The sequence below is a fragment of the Hemiscyllium ocellatum genome, chromosome 49, assembly GCF_020745735.1.
Source record: "Hemiscyllium ocellatum isolate sHemOce1 chromosome 49, sHemOce1.pat.X.cur, whole genome shotgun sequence".
NCBI classification, from domain to species: domain Eukaryota; kingdom Metazoa; phylum Chordata; class Chondrichthyes; order Orectolobiformes; family Hemiscylliidae; genus Hemiscyllium; species Hemiscyllium ocellatum.
In genome coordinates, this window is record NC_083449.1 from 6,484,364 (window position 1) to 6,505,067 (window position 20,704).

Consider the following 20,704-nt stretch of genomic DNA (forward strand, 5'->3'; position numbering starts at 1 on the left):
GTGTGTGAAAGAGAGAGCGTGTGTGAGACGGTGTGTTTGTGTGAGTGTGTGTATGTGAGAGAGACAGTGTGTGTGTTTGAAACAGTGTGAAAGCGAGATTGTGTGTGTGTGTGTGAAAGTGTGTGTGTGTGAGAGAGAGAGAGTGCATGAGAGTAGAGACACTGTCATACATTTCTACGGTATGGAAACAGTCCATCTGGGCCAACATATCAATGGTGCCCAGTTTTCACAATTAGAACTAATCCCATGTGTTTGTGTTTGTTCCGTATCCTTCCATACCAATCCTATCCATGTACCTGCTTAAACGTTTCTGAAATTACAAAACTGTACTAGCTTCCTTCACTACCTCAGGCAGCCTGTTCCAGATACTCAACACCCTTTGTGTGAAAAATTGCACCACAGGACTCTTTTGTGTCTCTCCCCTCCCACCTTGCTGAAACCCTCATAAAGCTGAAGAAGGTTTTGTAGGTGTGCACTTGTGATGGCAAGGCTATGTGCCAAGTGCTGGGGAAATGGTATTAGACAACAGTGAGGCGGTTACTTTTGACCAGCACAGCCGCAATGTGCTGATGGACTTATATTCTGTGTTGTGGACTTGTACAACTCCCTGCTATTGACTCTTAACTGTCCTCTGGGGCAATTAGGAATGGGGGCAATAAACACTAACCCAGTCAGTGATGCCCACATCACATGAGCGAATTTTTTAAAAAATGTGATTTTTTAAAAACATGAATTGAATTGAGTTGATGACCACATTCTCGTGGTTGCAAAGGATTTGGCCTTTGGAGTGATTAGATTAGATTAGACTTACAGTGTGGAAACAGGCCCTTCGGCCCAACAAGTCCACACCGACCCGCCGAAGCGAAACCCACCCATACCCCATGGAGAAGGGAAAGCATAGAATGAGGCCCTTCAGCCCAGTGCCTCTGTACCGGACAGTTTTGAGTGACAGTTCAATCTTGACTGATCGATCTCTGCTTTGGTTCATCTGAGTGAGCTGCTCCCCTGACAGTAACCAGTGTGCTGTGAAATATGTGACCGATAGTCGGTCTAAGCTGAATTCTAAAGGCACCGTGTGATGTGAGGTAGCTTGGTGTGGAAATGACGGTGAGTAATGTCACCAATCTGCTTCCCAGTCACGGGTTAACCTGGTGGGTGTTGTGGGTGTGTGCACGCTAACCAGTCTGTGGGGTATGAGACTACATAACAGAATTCCCATATTCTTTCCATCACAGCCACAACTCCAAGGTAATGGGGAACAGGAATGTTGTTTCTGTGTAAAGTTACCTCACCTGGCCACAAGAAATTACAGACACATCACAAGTAGGAGCAGGAATAACCCCGTTCATCCTGCTCCCCTCCCGTCCCACATTCAACAGGTTCGAATCCGGCAGCAGTGCTAACCATTGAGCCAACGTGCTGCCCACAAATAGAGGATAGAGTGGAATGTAAGAGAGTGGGTAGAGCGGGGCTCAACAGTTATGGGAAAGTGATAGAGATGGGAGGAGAGCAAATAGGGGAGGGCAATAGAGTTGGGGAGGGGGTGCAAGGTTCAGAAGATGGTTAATGAGAAATGTGGGTGGGGAATAGACTTGCGAGAGATTGAGGGGACATGGGGTGGAGAGAGATGGAGTGAGTGGAGGGGGATAGATTGCCCGTCTTCCCTGTTTCCTGTTCACCCCACTCTATTGCACCCTCCCCTGTTTGCCCTGCCACCACCATGTCCCGCTCCCCTGTTAACCTGGTCCCCATTTTATTTCACTCCCTTGCTCCCCCTGTCCCCTGACTCTATCTCCCACTCCCACTATATTTATGTGAAATGTAGCTGTCACCATTGTTAAGTCTCCATGATTATTCCTGGAGCATAGTTGGGAAGTCACGTAGTTTACTTGATGCAGAGTTGAAGCGCAGGAGTTGGCAGAATTTGAGGTCTGAATTGTAGAAGGTGATTTCCTCATTTACTGACCAGCAGCAGAAACACTGCCGCTAAGCATGATAATGTCGCTTTAAAAGGATTATACATTAAAATTCATGGAGTAACATATGAATTCAATAATTTCAAATAAGGAGGTACTTTCAAACAGCCATTGCCACATAAGTAACAGTGGATCTTCACTGTCACGTTGATACCGAGTGACAAATTCCTCATTCTAAATGGGCAATAAACAATAAAACAAAAAAAAACTGGCAATTCATGAGCAAATGTGCAATTTGTGGAATTCAATGCGATTAGACAAGAGCAGATAGTACCATTAATGTGAACAACTTAGTTATGTGAAGAAACCATATATAGAAGAGTTGGCGTCATGCTGGTAAAGGGAGAACATGTGACACTAAGAAAGAAAACCTGGAAATCTATATATGTAAAGCAGTAAAAACTGATACAGTAAAGTAGGAAGTACGTCAACTCAAAGACGAGTACGTGACTGCTTTTCTTTTAAAAGATAAGCTGTCGCTTTAAAATGAAACAAACATATGCGGCAGCATAAACTGTGATTACCTCAAACAGTGACCAACTGCTTTGATTTACCTGGAAGTCCAATCGCTGCAAGGATAGGATAGTAAATAGCAGACACAACGTATTCCGCGTATTTCTTCAGAAATGTGAGCTCTGCAGTTCATGGAAATATTGCAACATTTATACTGAATGACAAATACAAGGGAGATCTTTTTTTCAACATGAATGATTCTAATTGAATCAAACATATTTATGAAGTTGCTGACAATTTCATGATTATTGTTTTGAAAAAAAAATTGGCTTTTAAAAAGTCGCGCATGCATTTACGATAGAGGCTGATAGACCATCCCATGACATCAGAGACGCTTCGTTAATATATACAATATAAGAACAACAAATGATATAGCCCCATTGATTCAACTAGCATTTGATCAGTACAAATTATTAACATAAGGACCTTCCTGCTGAATTAAGTGGTTTGATCATAATGCATAACTGACCAGAGATATCTGGTTGCTCAATGAAAGACGGTCTTTGCTGACATCCAAAACGCTGCGTGCGCACTCATTCAGGGATGTCCATGAACAGAGCTCTATTCCCGCTATGTGACTTGAAATTTCGACGAAGACACACAAAAGAGGCACTACACAGCAGCCGAGAGGATGTCGTGTCACTGAGCAAGTAATCCAAAACCTTGACTTGATGATGCTGTACTGGCATGTGTCTAAACGCCATCATGAGAAGTACTGAAATTTGAATTCAATAAGAATCCCAAGTCGAAAGCCAGCAGAACGTTGATTTTTACATGCAAGAAGATGTAATCAAGGTTTGCATCCGTAACCCCCAGTGCTTTGTCGATCATCTAGATGAGAAAGGTGACCAGTGGTGTTCCACAGGGATCAGTGCCGAAGCCACTGATGAGCAAGCTTGCAGATGACACGAAGATTGGTGGAGTAGCAGAAAGCATAGGGGATTGTCAAAGAATACAGGAGAATATAGGTAGACTGGACAGTTGGGTGGCAAAGTGGCAGATGGAGTTCAATCCAGGCAAATGTGAGGTGATGCAATTTGGGAAGTCCAATTCTAGAGCGAATTATACATTAAATGGAAGAGCCTTGGGAAAAGTTGATAAGCAAAGAGGTCTGGGAGTTCAGTTTCATTGCACCCTGAAGGTTGCTGCACAGGTGGGTAGAGTGGTCAAGAAGGCATATGGTATGTTTGCCTTCATTGGATTGGGTATTGAATATAAGAGCTGGCAGGTCATGTTAAAATGCGGTTCGGCCGCATTTAGAATACTGTGTCCAGTTCTGCTCACCACATTACCCAAAGGATGTGGACGCATTGGATAAGATGCAGAGAAAGCTTACGAGGATGTTGCCTGATATGGAAGGTGCTAGCTATGAAGGGAAGCTGAGTAGGTTTGGATTGTGTTCATTAGAAACTAGAAGATTGAGGGGGGACCCGATTGTGGTCTACAAAATCGTGAAGGGTATAGACAGGGAAGATAAAGATAAGTTTTTCCCAGGGTGACGAGTTCAAGGTGAGAGATGAAAAGTTTAAGGGGGATATACGCGACAATTACTCAACACAGAGGGTGGTAGGTGCCTAAAACGCATTGCCAGTTGTGGCAGGCAGGTAGATTCATTTAAGATGCCTCTGGACAGATATGAGTAGGTGGGGAGCAGAGGGAAACAGATGCTTAGGAATTGGGCAACAAGTTTAGACAGTGGATTTGGATCCGCTCAGGCCTGGAGGGCCAAAGGGCCGGTTCCTGGGCTATAAGTTTTCTTTGTTCTTTATCATATTTGCCTTCCTAACTGCCAACTGAACCTGCCTGTTAACCTGAAGAGAATCCTGAACTCGGACTCCCAAGTCCCTTCGTGCTTCAGATTTCCGGAACCTTTCCCCATTTAGGAAACAGTCTCCGCCTCTATTCTTCTAATCCCATTGCATACCCTACCACACTGTCATCCATCTACCAACCGAACCTTAATAGGATCCTGAACTCGGACTCACCCCCGAGGACCTTGTTTGTGCTTCAGGCCTGGCAGCATCTGTCCAGAGACAGACAGAGAGAAAGCGGGGTCAACGTTTCGAGTCCGGGACAGCCGTCCTTTGGTCTTGATGTGCCACCGCACATTTTCTTGTTCACTCCCACCTCTCTGTCTGTGTGTGTATTTGTGATTATTATTGAGTTTGGCGAGTCCCGGAGCCGGCCCTGTTGTTTCTCTCTCCTGAAAGGGTTGTCCCTTTAAAGAGTCTTTCCCCTGAAGCAGCTGCTAACGGTCACTTGGGGCACGAGGCGGCCGTTAACCGCCATCTCGCGCGGGGCCTGAGGGGGCGGGGCCTGAAGCTCAAATGGCGCCGGGGCCACGCGGGAAGGAAAAGCGCCGAGGGAGAGCGGACTGTGTCAACATGTCCCGTTCCCGAGGGTCAGGATGGTGGTTATTGGGGGACAGGAGAGATTCCCCCTCCCCGTGAGGTATCTTGTACAAACCGCGAGGTCTCTCCCTTTACGTATCTCTGTCTCTCTCTGTTTGACTGTCTATGACTTGCTTTAACTCTGACGATTAATCTCGATTACACTGTGATTTTGTGCCTCTTTCTGACTCTGTTTGACTGTGTTTCTTTACAACTCTATGTCCCTGTGTGTCTACCTCTTTCTGTGTTTCTCCCTGCCGCTCTGTGACCCTCTGTCTCTCTCTGACTCTCAGTGACTCTGCAACTCTCTCTGACTGTATGGCGAGAGTACTGTTTGTTGGTGAACACAACAACTCCTGCCTTAGAAAAGTGCCTAACAGTTTGCTTTAATCACAGGCATCCCTGTGCCAGTCCTAGACCTGAGTGCCCACACTATAAATAAGGTAGTGGAGGGAGACAGCACCTCGTTAAACTACTCTGTTGGACCCCAGTTGAATATATTTTCTGTAAGGGTGGTGAAGAGATTTAATGGGAACACTCCAACCACTGCAGAACCGTACACACAATCATCAACAACAGCAAAAGTCAAGAGGGCAATTAGCACTGTGCAGTTTCTAACCAGCAGGCAGGGTCTCTCCTGAACAGCAAATATATCGCCATTTCAGTGAGTTTTTAAGCACCTCCACACAAATTGACATGATCAGAGCAATGTGATGGCACTAGTGAAGCATGAAGAGGGAGACTGACAAGGATGTTGCTTTGGGGACTGGAGAGTTTCAGTGATGGAGAGAGATTGGACAGACTGGGGTTGTATTCCTTACAGCAGAGCAGATTGAGAATGTGGGGACATGATCGAGATGTATAAAATGATGAGGGACGTAGACAGGAAGAAACTGCCCCCACCCCTTTGAAGGAGGGATCAATGACTGGGGAAGGGGCATAGATTGAAGGTAAGGGACAGGAGGCTCAGAGGGAGATGTGAGGGAAAACATTTTCACTCAAAGGGTGTTAGGGAATCTGGAATTCACTGCCTGTAAGGGTGCGAGAGGCAGAAATCCTCATCACATCGAAGAACGATTTAGATGTGCACTTCCAATCCAAGGCTAGAGTCAGATTAAGTGGTCCTTGGTGTTTCATATGTACATTGTTGCAGAAATAGGGGTTTGGATAAGGTGAGTAACCAAGGTCTTTTTTTCCCCAGGGCAGGAAGTCCAAAACTAGAGGGCAGTGGTTTAGGGTGAGAGGGGAAAGATTTAAAGGTGACCTAAGGTTTAACTTTTTCACATATTTTATTAATGACTTGGATGGGGGGATGGATGGATGGATGAATGGGTCAGCAAGTTTGCAGATGACACAAAGGTTGGAGGTGTCATTGACAGTATAGACGGCTGTTGTAGGCTGCAGCGGGACATTGACAGGATGCAGACATGGGCTGAGATGTGGCAGATGGAGTTCAACCTGGACAAATGCGAGGTGATGTATTTTGGAAGGTCGAAATTGAAAGCTGAGTACAGGATTAAGGATAGGATTCTAGGCAGTGTGGAGGAACAGAGGGATCTTGGTGTGCAGGTCCAATAGATCCCTTAAAATGGCCACCCAAGCAGAGCGTATTAAGGAACATCTTCGGGACACCCGTACCAACCAAACACACCATCCTGTGGCCCAATATTTCAATTTCCCCTCCCACTCTGCCGAGGACATGGAGGTCCTGGGCCTCCTTCACCTCCGCTCCCTCACCAACCCATGCCTGGAGGAAGAACGCCTCATCTTCAACCTCGGAACACTTCAACCCCAGGGCATCAACGTAGACTTCAACAGTTTCCTCATTTCCCCTTCCCCCAGCTCAGCACTGTCCCCATGACTTGTCCTACCTGCCTATCTTCTTTTCCACCTATCCTCTCCACCCTCCACCCTCCCACCTATCATCTTCATCCCCTCCCCCACTCACCTATTGTACTCTATGCTACTTTCTCCCCACCCCCACCCTCCTCTCACTTATCTATCCACGCTTCAGGCTCTCTTCCTGTATTCCTGATGAAGGGCTTTTGAACGAAATGTCAATTTTACTGCTCCTCGGATGCTGCCTGAACTTCTGTGCTCTCCCAGCACCACTAATCCAGATAACAGTGAAAGACAATAATTTGTAAGGAAGAAAAGTTAATTGATAGGTCTGTGTACGCCTGACTAATCACTCATAGGCCCTAAGCCGTTCATCAGGTGGGAAAAACATACCCAGCCTGCTAGCGAGATAAGCTCTTATCATAAAAATGTACCAGTCCGAGTAATTGGAGAGTCCGTAAGGTAACCTTGCACAGCTCACGTGTCTGATACAATTGTTTTACGAAATGGCTTCGTAACAAGGAGGGCAAACTTTTGATCATAAAATGGCTTACTGACAGATTGTGTCAGAGTTAGGTTTAGAATAATTTTAAGCTGGGAACAAATTTCTGCTTTTTATTTTGAACACAGAATCATTCTATACTTGAGGCTGAAATGTTACTGCAAGGTTGTATCTAAAATGATTAATTAATCTCAAGTTAAAGATGCCTTCTTTTCAAGATTGTGATTCAAATTCAAATAAGACATAAGATCTGACTAGTTAGAATTGACAGTGGGCCAGTCTGTAAGGTCTGTAGAGTGGTCTGCAAGGTCAGCAAGTAAGTTAGGGCTTCCTCAATATTACCTTTTACAGAGTTTGTATTTAATAACTGGTATTGGCTACTCAATACCATGATAAAGTCCCAAAATGCAATTAAAATCAATCCATAGCAGATACGCACTAGGAGTTAATTTTCTACTGGCACCAACAGCCTCAGCACTAAAATTGTCTCTCTCTCGTGTCCTTTTGAACTCTCAAGTCAGCAAAGTTTTTATTTCTGTGTCTGCCCTGCTTGCAAGAGGAAAGAAGAATCCATTAAAGTTGGCAGCATCTAATCGTTAATTACAAAGCTTTTGATCGTACCGAGTTTCGTTTCCGGGTCAGAATCATGGGCAGCCCAGTGGTTAGCACTGCTGCTTCACAGTGCTAGAGATCCGGGTTCAATTTCCGCCTCAGGCGACTGATTGTGGAGTTTGCACATTCTCCCCTTGTCTGCGTAGGTTTCCTGCGGGCGCTCCGGTTTCCTCCCACAGTCCAAAAATGTGCAGGTTAGGTGAATTGACCATGTTAAATGACCTAGTAGTGTTAGGAGCAGGGGTAAATGTAGGGGAATAGGTCTGGGTGGGTTGCGCTGAGGCGGGTCAGTGTGGACTTGTTGGGCCAAAGGGCCTGTTTCCACACTGCAAGTAATCTTATAAAAAATCAAACACTGTCATTAATTTTTCAAGGGAACGGCTGTGATGTTACCACTTGGTGTCCTGTTCACACAGATTCACCAATGCTAAGACAAATGTTCTTAATTGTCTTACAGCATCCTGTTATCAGTTGGTGAGCTCATGTGTCCCTATCTTTAAGTTTCCACCTTTTTCTGAGCCTTCCTGCCTGTCTGTTTTGTAGTGCAGTAAATGTGTTCTATAATTCGGCATTACATTTTAGTCTAAATGTTTAAAGTCAAGCTTGAAGGCTATGGACTTTCTCAAAATCACCCTCATAATAAATATCCCATAACGAATCACATCCTCACAGAGAGTATTAGTAGCTGCCAGAGAGTTACGTCCCTTGACAAACAGAAACTGACAAGCAAACATTGATATGTTTGTTCACTCGTTGGCATTGCAGAGACAGGCAAAATGACATTGATGACAACACACAATTGACAGGGCAGTTACCTCCACAGAAAAACACACACATCCCATCCACCTTGCGGGCACTGTCATGGATAGATTCATGACACTCAGATGTTCACGTGACAGAAAGTGACACACTTTTCATTGCACATACCAATAGGAATGATTTGACAACTACACTTCCATATTCAGATATCAGAAAGTGTCAGACACTGATGAATAATTGTGCTCAAATTTTCATCCAGTTAGAAACTGATATTTCAGATCAATAATCAGACTCAACTACTGTCAGGTAGAGACCGAAGGTGACACTTTCATTCGCAGAGATAAAAGAAAATCTGACAGGTACATGACGATAACTAAAATTACATTCAGATATCAGAAATTGACACGGACAGATTGGTAAACATACATTCACTTTTAAACAATAGTAACTGTCCTAGAAAGATTAACAAGTGCACTCTCATGTTCACAATGCAGAAAGTGACAGGAGTAAATTAGAGTCATAGAGATGTACAGCATGGAAACAGACCCTTCGGTCAGAACCCGTCCATGCCGACCAGATATCCCAAACCACCTGCCAGCACCAGCCAATATCCCTCCAAACCCTTCCTATTTATATACCCATCCAAATGTCTTTTAAATGTTGCAACTGTATCAGCCTCCACCACTTCCTCTGGCTGCTCATTCCATACACATACCACCATCTGTGTGAAAAAGTCACCCCTTAGGTCTCTTTTATATCTTTCCCCTCTCATTCTAAACCTATGCCCTCTAGTTCTGGACTCCCGGCCCTAGGGAAAAATCTTTGTCTATATATCGTATCCATGCCCCTCATGATTTTGTAAACCTCTATAAGATCAACCCTCAACCTCTGATGCTCCAGGGAAAACAGCCCCAGCCTGTTCAGCGTCTCTCTATAGATCAAATTCTCCAACCCTGGCAACATCCTTGTACATCTTTTCTGAATACTTTCAAGATTCACAACATCTTTTCGTTAGAAAGGAGACCACAATTGCACGCAATATTCTAGCAATGGCCTAACCAATGTCCTGTGCAGCTGCAACATGATTTCCCAACTCCTGTACTCAGTACTCTGACAAATAAAAGAGAGCATAACAAACTCTTTCTTCACTATCCTATCTACCTGCGACTCCACTTTCAAGGAGCTATGAACCTGCATTCAATGTCTCTTGGTTCAGCAACACTGCCTAGGATCTTACCATTAAGTGCATAAGATTTGCTTTCCCAAAATGCAGTACCTCCCATTTATCTGAATTAAATGCCACCTGCCACTTCTCACCTCATTGGCCCATCTGGTCAAGATCCTGTTGTAATCTGAGGTAATATTCTTCACTGTCCACTACACCTCCAATTTTGGTGTCATCTGAAAACTTACTAATTGGACCTCTTATGCTGACATCCAAATCATTTTTGTAAATGACAAAAAGTAGTGGACCCAGCACTGATCCTCTGTGGCACTCCACTGGTCACAGGCCTCCAGTCTGAAGAACAACTCTCCACCAATACCCTCTGTTTTCTACCTTTGAGCAGTTCTGTATCCACACTGCTAGTTGTGCCTGTATAACCTTACTAACCAATCTCCCATGGGGATCCTTGTCAAACGCCTTACTGAAGTCCTTATAGATCACATCTACCACTCTGCCCTCATCAATCAGCTTTGCTACTTCTTCAAAAAAGTCAATCAAGTTTGTGAGACATGATTTCCCACACACAAAGCCAAGTTGACTATCCCGAATCAGTCCTTGTCTCTCCAAATACATGTAACTCTGTCCCTCAGGATTCCCTTCAACAACTTGCCCACCACCAACATCAGGCTCACTAGTCTGTAGTTCCCTGGCTTGTCCTTACCATCCTTCTTAAACAGTGGCACCACGTTTGCCAACCTCCAGTCTTCCAGCACCACACCTGTGACTGTTGATGATACAAATATCTCAGCAAGAGGCCCAGCAATCACTTCTCTAGCTTCCCATAAAATTCTAGGGTACACCTGATTAGGTCCTTGGTATTTATCCACCTTTATGAATTTCCAGATGAACGGAAACAATTTCCTAGCGCCCACCCTTTCCAAGCCATGTATTTTCTTGTAAGTTTCTATTAGATCTTCCCTTAATCTTATAAACTCCAATGAATACAATCCCAGGATCCTCAGCTGTTCCTCGTATGTTAGACCTACCATTACAGGGATTATCCGTGTGAATCTCTGCTGGACACGCTCCAGTGCCAGTATGTCCTTCCTGAGGTGTGGGGACCAAAACTGGACACAGTACTCCAAATGGGGCCTAACCAGAGCTTTATAAAGTCTCAGAAGCACAATGGTGCTTTTATATTCCAACCCTCTAGAGATAAATGACAACATTGCATTCGCTTTCTTAATCACAGACTCAACCTGCATGTTTACCTTTAGAGAATCCTCGACTAGCACTCCCAGATCCCTTTGTACTTTGGCTTAATGCATTTTCTTACCATTTAGAAAGTAGTCCACGCTTGTATTCTTTTTTCCAAAGTGCAAGACCTCGCATTTGCTCACATTGAATTCCATCATCCATTTCCTGGACCACTCTCCCAAACTGTCTAGATCCTTCTGCAGCCTCCCCACTTCCTCAGTACTACCTGCCTGTCCACCTAACTTCGTATCATTGTCAAATTTCGCTAGAATGCCTTAGTCCCTTCATCCAGATTATTAATATATAACGTGAACAGCTGCGGCCCCAACACTGAACCCTGCCGGACACCGCTTGTCACTGGCTGCCATACTGAAAATGAACCTTTTATCCCAACTCCCTGCCTTTTGTCAGACAGCCAATCCTCAATCCATGCCAGTAGATCACCTCGAACACCATGGGCCCTCATCTTGCTCAGCAGCCTCCCGTGTGGCACCTTATCAAAGGCCTTTTGGAAGTCTAGATAGACCACATCCACTGTGTTTCCCTGGTCTAACTTATCAAAAATGCCTCTCCCAGTCCTCTCTTCCCTCCCTTTCTGAACTTCCTTTGATAATACTGCCATTTCACAGAACATGAATTGACAGGTACACTTTGATAATTATTCACAGAATAAAATTTGTCTGCCATATATTGACACATAATTTTACACCTTGCAGAAACTGACAAATACAGTTTGATAACTAAACTCATATTCACACAGCAGAAACTGAGGGAGTAGATTTATAATGACAGTCACATGCTTGAATTGCAATAACTGACAAGGACAATTAATGACAACATTTACATGTTCATTTGGCAAGAATGGACAGGTACAAGTTGATAAATGAATTTTCATATTCACAATGCAGGAAGTGAGAGATGGACACTGTGTGATGATATTGTGGCTTGAAAAGGTTTATTTTGTCCTTTTGTTCTTGAAGAGCAATTTTAAGGCAGAGACACCGAGCCATTGAGCAAACAGTTTGAGGCCTACTGGGTATCTTTACAGAAACCTGAAGACTCATCAACAGAAGTATTTCATGTTTGAGAAGGGAACCTTGCGTTTATTGTTTTTGAAGAAATTTAAGAACATAAATTACAGACTGTTTAGATGAAGCTTTTTATTGCAGCCATTCAATTTGCAACTTACATACATGGCAGGATGACAGAACCTCATTGCCAAGGTGCCATCACGACTTTGATGAAAAAAGATGGAAGCATTTCTTGGCAGGAAAAAGTGAACTGTCGCAGTGAGTGTTTGCATGCTTCAAGTCAATGAAATGTCTATGTATTGTTTACTAATAATGTAAAATATATATATATTTTAAAATTAGGCCATCTCTGTATATTGATGGATTCTTTTTAAGAGGGGTGGAAGGTTTGATGATATTGTGGCTTTAAGATGTTTATTATGTTCTTTCTTTCTTGTTGAAGAGAGGTTTATGGCAGAAGTGTTGAGAAGTCTACCAGAGCCGCGAGAGTAAACAGTTTGAGGCTTTTTTTATAGTTGGAACAACAGAGGCAGCCTGAGTTAGTGTGGTCAAGGTCTCACAGAACAACATTTTTAGTTTTGTCTTTCAGCAAAACTGTTGGCATCCTGAAGACGGGAAAGCTAGTTTTCCCCTCTCGGTTACAGTCAGAAGCTGCAGATTCTTCTTCTGCTACTGGAGTCGGATGTAAGACTATCTATTTTGTTGAATTTGTCTTTTGCCAAGAATGTTTATGGGATAGTACTGCATTGGAACAGTTAACTCGGAAGAGTTCTGTTAAGTAATCCAACAGAGTTAAGATTTTCCAATCCCTTCTTTGTTGTGTTGTATGTTAACTATTGTGGACAGGACAAAGTACATCATTCTGACTGATAACTGCCCTCATAGTCACATAATAGAAACAGATTGGTACAGATAGATAACTACACTGCCATATCTGCGCCAGAAAAACATTTCAGGAACAGATTTAACCAAATTCAGGAATTCATAAAGCAGAAGCTGACTGATACAGATGGATAACCAAACACTTATATTCACAAACCAGAAAACATCAGGTGAAGGTTAATGACCATATTTACAACACAGAAACGGACAAGTTGAAACTGCTAAAAGCATTCACACAGACACTGATAGGGGGAAGACTGATAATTACACAGACATATTCATTGAACAGAAACTGACTCATAGGAAAGACTGATAGACACTGCAATTGTAATGACTAACACATTCTCACAACAGCGACCTTTTGGGATTGAGCGATAATTGTACGAACGTAATCACTGACAGATCCAGACTGATGACTACACTCACACGTTGAGATAGCAGAAACTGACAAGGACAGATTGTGAGAGAGTAATAATCATTCACCTCCTGAAAGCTCACATGGACAGATCAAAAACCGCACTCCCGTTTTACACAGCCACTAACGAGAGGTAAACTAACCCTTAACCAACCTGAACTTCTGAAGAACACAATATCATTCACAGTGTAATCAGAGAGTCACAGTGATAAAACAAATAACATGAGATTGTCACAATTAAAATTCACATAAGTACTATGTTCAAAATAATCCTTAAATAAGTGACCAGTTCAGAATGAGTACAAATGACTTGTAAGCAAATAAAATTCAGTGAAAATCCACATAATAGAAACAGATTGGTACAGATAGATAACTACACTGCCATATCTGCGCCAGAGAAACATTTCAGGAACGGATTTAGGCCAAATTTAGCCAAAGTTTATAATGAAAAAAAATCGTGCTAGAAACTGAAATGCGTTGAATAATATCTATTCTAATGTAGTGCAAAGTAAGATTTCAGGAACTGAAATATTAGCAGGACACTGTAACACTGATTGAGGAGCTGAACAGATTAAAATTCATGTTGTCAGCAGAAAGCAAAAGGCACAGGTCGCAGTACGTCCGTTCCCTTTAGCCGTTGAGGTGATCAGATTAGAATTGACATTGATACACACACTGCCAGCTATTCTGAGTAACGTATAAATACTTTGGCTGATACTCATTGGAGATTTGAAGAAGAATTGGCGAATAGATAAGTGAAGGGAGTTTACATAGAAGATGATGGTAGGATGTCTTCATTTACAGACACTGTAGAGCAAGAAACACAAGCAAAAGAGAACATTCCTTAACTCCCATTTTCCTCCAACACAATCCAATTGTCGAGTAGTTCCATTATTTCTGGGAGGAAAACAACTCCCTGTCAGATTGCAGTGCATTTTCTGACTTGACAACAAATGTGATGCCATTTTAAAATGGAAAAGAAAATCATTATCTAAAGATGCAGAATAGCTTACAATTAGAATCTCACATTTTAGAGTGAGCTCGGAATTTGATCCCTTCAGAAAATTTCGGTTTGTGTTTCCGATGGCATTGCAGATCTTCACAGATCCACATTGAGTCCCAAACTAGCCAATCAGAGAGAAGCTACCTCACCTAAAAAAGTAGCCAATCAGAAATCCGGATTTCCTCCATCCCTCATTAGCATTGATGACGCCGTCAGTCTATAAAGAGCGAGTTCCGAGTCCACTTTCCCTTATACTGTGTATGAAATTGAGCGACGCGATGGTTGAGGAAAAGAAGGGTCAAGTTGCCAAGAAGGGCGCGAAGAAAGCGGTGAAGAGGGCGCCAGCGAAGGGCGGCAGAAAGAGGAAGCGGTCCAGGAAAGAAAGTTACTCCATCTACATTTACAAAGTGATGAAGCAGGTTCACCCCGACACCGGCATCTCCTCCAAGGCCATGAGCATCATGAACTCGTTCGTCAAAGATATTTTCGAGCGCATCGCGGGGGAGGCTTCCCGCCTGGCCCATTACAACAAGCGCAGCACCATCAGCTCCCGGGAGATCCAGACCGCCGTGCGGCTGCTGCTGCCCGGGGAGCTGGCCAAGCACGCCGTGTCGGAGGGCACAAAGGCGGTGACCAAGTACACCAGCTCTAAGTAAAGGACCGTATTCCTCTGCAATATCCACCCATCCACAATCCAAAGGCTCTTTTAAGAGCCACCCACAACTTCCCTGAAACAGCTGAATCGTTTTGTTTGTGTTTTTCATATTCATAGACCTACGAGATCTGTGTTTTAATTACGTTCTGTCAAGTATTGAGTGATTGCTGAACCCGTCCGCGCCGCCTTCTCGGATATGTTCATGTATATCCTATAGTCCCTGCCTGGAGAGAGAGAGATCATGTTAAACGCCACTGTGTCATTTTTCAGCTGATTGTATGCGTCTTTGTTCAGTTCTGGAGCTACAAACCACGGTGGAGCATGAACCCTGGGTTTCACCCCCATCAAACCAAGTGCCCCCAGCACCCGCCGGCACGCAAAAAAAAAGTTCCCTCTGAGTACGATTTTACTTACTTTTTAATTTCCAAATCTCCGCACGGGTGTCATCCGGATGCAGAGCCTTGCCAAATGCACCGAAATAAAACTAGAACAGCTACAGAGGTGGCAGAGCAAATGGGGAGGGTTTTTTTTTATCGATCTATGATCGTGTGCAATCGGGAGGGTACGTTTAAAATATTCTCGAAAGATCATGTTCACTATTAATGCGTTTACTCGGGAGAACGTAATCTCATGTTGTATCAGTATATCGGGGTGCTGTTGAATTGTGAAGTAAATAATTAGTTGCAGAGTGCAGGGTTTGGCACCTTTTTTTGGTTCCGCTTATGTTTGACGTTTGAAAGTGTAAAGGACACACTTTTCATGTCGAAGTAAATTATCTGGAGTATTCGTACATTCTTCTGTGTTTAAACTGCCTACTTTTCGGGATATATTGGCGGGCTTTTCAAATTGTAAAAAAGCAGTTGATGATTTGGCGCCCGTACTTTCCGCCCTCCTCCTCCTGCCCTCTCCGGATTGAGGAATGAAGCAGATATCTGATTGGGAATTGAAACAACATTGGTCCCATTGTTCAGCACATCAGTCAGAAACAGCCGCCCCATCATTCCTCCTGAAGTTGGCAGAGACGGCAATGTGGGGGGACTGCAGCATTCTCTGTGAAAGTGTCCCCGCCCCCTAGAAACCTGAGGGGAACACCACCCCTGCTCATGACTCATCTTCATCCACCTCCGTCCATGCATCAATGAATTTAATGCACGCCCTGACGTCGAACACTTCTTACTCCTTCTCAGAGCTTACTTTCACAATCAGGATTCCCACCCACCTTCGGAGAACCCCTCCGCCCATCTCCAACACACTGCATCAACCTGGACACCCCTCACTGGCCTATTACCTGCTCTCCACCTCTTCATTTCCAATTGCCGCAGGGACATTAACTACTTCAACCTGTCTACCCACCTCCCCCACTCCAACCTCTCACCCTCACAATGCACAGCTGTCTAATCCCTCTCCTCCAATCCCGCCATCACCATCAAGCCAGCAGATAAAGGGGGCGCAGTGGTAGTCTGGCATACTGACCTCTACATCGCTGAAGCCAAACGCCAACTCGAGGACACCTCTTCCTACTGCCCCTGTGACCATGACCCCAACCCCAACATCAAACCATCATCTCCCAGACCATCTCATCACCTCAGGAGATCTCCCACCTGTACCTTCCAACCTCATAGTCTGGGAACCCCGCACTGCCCGGTTCTACCTCCTTCCCAAGATCCACAAGCCTGACCACCCTGGCCTACGCATTGTCTCAGCATGCTCCTGCCCCACTAAACTCATCTCTACCTACCTCGACACAGTCCTATTCCCCGTATTCTAGAACTCCCCACATATGGTCGAGACAGCACCCATGCCCCCCTCCTCCTCCAAAACGTCCGTTTCCCTGGCCCCCAATGCCTCATCTTCACCATGGATACCCAATCCCTCTACACCCCCATCTGCCATGACCAGGACCTCCAAGCCCTCTGTTTTTTCCTCTCCTGACATCCCCAACGGTACCCTTCCACAACACTCTGTCATTCGTTTGGCCAAACTGGTCCTCACCCTTAACAATTTCTCCTTCGAATCCTCCCACTTCCTCCAGACCAAAGGGGTAGCCATGGCTGTTTGTTTGTTGGCTACATAGATCAGTTGATCTTCCATAATTACACCGGCACCATAACCACTGCTATATTGGTCACTGCATTGCTGCCACCTCATGCTCCCATGAGGAGGTTGAGCAATTCATCAACTTCAACACATTCCACCCTGACCTTAAATTTACACGGACCATCTCTGACACCTCCCTCCCCTTCCTGGACCTCTCCATCTCCATTAATGACGACTGACTTGACACTGACATTTTTTACAAACCCACTAACTCCCACAGCTACCTGGATTACACCTCTTCCCACCCTACCTCTTGTAAAAATGCCATCCCGTATTCCCAATTCCTCCGCCAAATCTGCTCCAAGGAGGACTGGTTCCACCACAGAACACACCAGATGGTCTCCTTCTTTAGGGACCGCAATTTCCCTTCCCACGTGGTTAAAGATGCCCTCCAATGCATCTCATCCACATACCGCAACTCTGCCCTCAGACCCCACCCATCCAACCGTAACAAGGACAGAATGCCCCTGGTGCTCACCTTCCACCCTACCAAGTTTTACCTGTACATCCACTAATATCATTTATTGTATCCGTGGCTCCCGATGCGGTCTCCTCTACATTGGGGAGACTGGACGCCTCCTAGCAGAGCGCTTTAGGGAACATCTCCAGGACACCTGCACCAATCAACCACACTGCCCTGTGGCCCAACATTACAACTTCCCCTCCCGCTCTGCCAAGGACATGGAGGTCCTAGGTCTCCTTCACCGTCGCTCCCTCACCACCAGATGCCTGGAGGAAAAAAGTCTCATCTTCCGCCTTGGAACACTTCAACCCCAGGGCATCAATGTGGAGTTCAACAGTTTTCTCAGCTACCATTCCTGCACCTCCCTCTTCCACCACCTCCCCCCCCCCTTCCCACCCACCACCCTCTCCGCGACCCCTCCACCCCCCTCCGCCCCCTCTCCCCCACCCCCCTCTCACCACACCCCCTACTCCCCCTCTCCACCCCCACCCCCCACCCCCCTCCTCCCCACTCTACACCCCCACACCCCTCTCCCCCTCTCCACCCCCACCCCTCCTCCTCCCCTCTCCACCCCCAACACCCTCCTCCCCCTCTCCACCCCCACCCCCCTCCTCCCCCCTCTCAACCCCCACCCCTCTCCTCCGCCCTCACCACCCCCACCCGTCTCCTCCCCCTCCTCTCCCTCCTCTCCTCCCCCTCCCCCCCTCCCCCCCCCCCCTCCCCCCTCTCCTCCCCCCCTCTCCTCCCCCCCCTCCCCTCCCCCCTCTCCTCCCCCTCCTCTCCTCCCCTCCTCTCCTCCCCCTCCTCTCCTCCCCTCCTCTCAACCCCCTCCTCTCCTCCCCTCCCCTCCCCCTCCTCTACTCCCCCTCCCCTCCTCTCCTCTCCTCCCTCTCCCCTCCTCTCCTCTCCTCCCCTCCCCTCCTCTCCTCTCCCTCCTCTCCTCTCCTCCCCTCCCCCTCCCCTCCTCTCCTCCCCTCCTCTCCTCCCATCCTCTCCCCTACCCCTCCTCTCCCCTACCCCTCCACTCCCCTCCCCCCTCCTCTCCCCTTCCCCCTCCTCTCCCCTTCCCCTCACCCTCCTCTCCCCTCCCCTCCACCCTCCCCCTCCTCCTCCCCCCCTCCCATCCTCCCCCCTCCTCCCCCTCCCCCTCCTCTCCCCCCCTCCTCTCCCCTGCCCCTCCTCTCCCCTGCCCCTCCTCTCCCCTCCTCCCCCCTCCTCCCCCTCCCCCACCTCCTCTCCCCTCCCCCTCCTCTCCCCTCCCCCTCCTCTCCCCTGCCCCTGCTCTCCCCACCCCCTCTTCTCCCCACCCCCTCCTCTCCCCTCCCCCTCCTCTCCCCCCTCCCCCTCCTCTCCCCCTCCTCTCCCCCCTCCCCCTCCCCCTCCCCCCCCCCACCACCTCCTCTCCCCCCCCCCCCCCCCCTCCCCCCTCCCCCCTCCCCCACCCCCTCCCCCACCCCCACCCCCTCCCCCTCCCCCTCCCCTCCCCTCCCCCTTTCCTCCCCCTCCCCTCCTCTCCCCTCCTCTCCCCTCCCCCTCCCTCTCCTCTCCCCTCCCCCCCCTCTCCTCTCCCCTCCCCCTCCTCTCCTCTCCCCTCCCCCTCCTCTCCTCTCCTCTCCCGTCCTCTCCCCTCCCCTCCCCGTCCTCTCCCCTCCCCGTCCTCTCCCCTCCCCGTCCTCTCCCCTCCCCCTCCCCCTCCTCTCCCCTCCCCCTCGAACAGGCCCTTCGAATCCATGCTGACTTTGTTTGGTCCCAATTTTTTTTTCTGCAAATATCTTTTTTTCCTGCAGGCTGAGTGGCCTATAATTCCCAGATTATCTCTAACTTGCTTTCAAATAGACTGGTTACATTTGCTAATTCACAATCTATGGAAAATATTGCAATGTCTATGGAATCTTGGAACATGACCATTCACTATTTCTGTGACCACTATGTTAAGTACTTTGGGATGTGGATGACCAGGCCCTGCTGTTTCCCAGCTTCAATCCTATCCATTGTCCCAACACAATTTTCCAAACAATATTGATTAGTTTCAGTTTTTCCCTCTCACTGAACTGTGTTCCCCAACATTCCTAGTGCATCATTTGTGTCGTCCTTTGTGATCAGAGAACAACAGTTACATATTTGGATGGATAGCCATTTTTGGTCCCTAATATAGACTGCCTCTTTTTGATCTATATGTTCACCAACCCATGTTTTCTTCCATTTCCCCTGTACACATTTATCAATACTTTAACAATTTATTTCTTTTTCAAAACATCTGCAAGCTTGCTCCAGTCCTCATTTTCTCTTTCTTAATCGATGCCCTTTATCTCATAGTTTGCTGAATTCTAAATTGTGGCAAAAGTGAGGACTGCAGATGGTGGAGATCAGAATCAAGATTGGTGTGATGTTGGAAAAGCGCAGCAGGTCAGGCAGCATCCGGGGAGCAGGAAAATTGATGTTTCGGGCAAAAGGCTTTCATCAGGAATGAGTGTGGAGAGATAAATGGGAGTGGGGTGGGGCTGGGGAGAAGGTAGCTAAGAGTATAATAGGTGGATGGAGGTGGGGATGAAGGTGATAAGTCAGAGAGGAGGGTGGAGCGAAAAGATGTGAAGGAAGGTTGGCAGGTAGGACAGGTCATGAGGATGGTGCTGAACTGGCAGGTTGGAATTGATGTAAGTTGGTTGGAGGGGAAATGAGGAAACTGGTGAAGTCCACGAAGTTGATTCTAAACTTACTGCGAATCCTCTTGTAAGGATGCTACCTTGAAGTTCTCCTCCTCTTTCAACAAATATCTCAGTGAGTTTCTCTCTTACTGCAACCCCCAGGTAATTTCCTCTGCTTTGAATTCTAAATTGTTCCCAGGCTTTGTTTGTCTGCTTATTTTCTTCCCAATCTGTATGTCTATTCTTGGGATCAAATATTATCTCTCAGAGCCCTAAAGTTTTGTTAAGTTTACAAAAGTAATACTAAAGCTTTGTAAATTGTAAAACTTTCTAAATTCAGGGCAACCTCCATCAGAAAAGTTAAATGCAGTTGATGTAGGGAGACCTCAGCTTGATAGAGGGCAAGTTTCTCTCCAAGCCACACGCCATAATCACTTGGAAATCTATCCCCTTTCCTTCACTGTTGCTTGATCAAGACCCTGGAATTTCCTGGATTAGTG

At 46.3% G+C, this 20,704-nt stretch overlaps 2 protein-coding genes across 2 annotated transcripts in view; one reads left to right on the top strand and one right to left on the bottom strand.

Moving 5' to 3' along the window:
* LOC132837092 (uncharacterized) overlaps nt 1-20,704 on the bottom strand; it is a 475,572-nt gene that overhangs the window by 104,682 nt on the left and 350,186 nt on the right. The window lies entirely within an intron of this gene.
* Nucleotides 14,615-15,007, top strand: LOC132837081 (histone H2B type 1-M-like). The gene has a single exon (XM_060856755.1). The coding sequence runs from the start codon at nt 14,623-14,625 to the stop codon at nt 14,998-15,000; it is 378 nt and encodes a 125-aa protein (XP_060712738.1). The 5' UTR covers nt 14,615-14,622; the 3' UTR covers nt 15,001-15,007.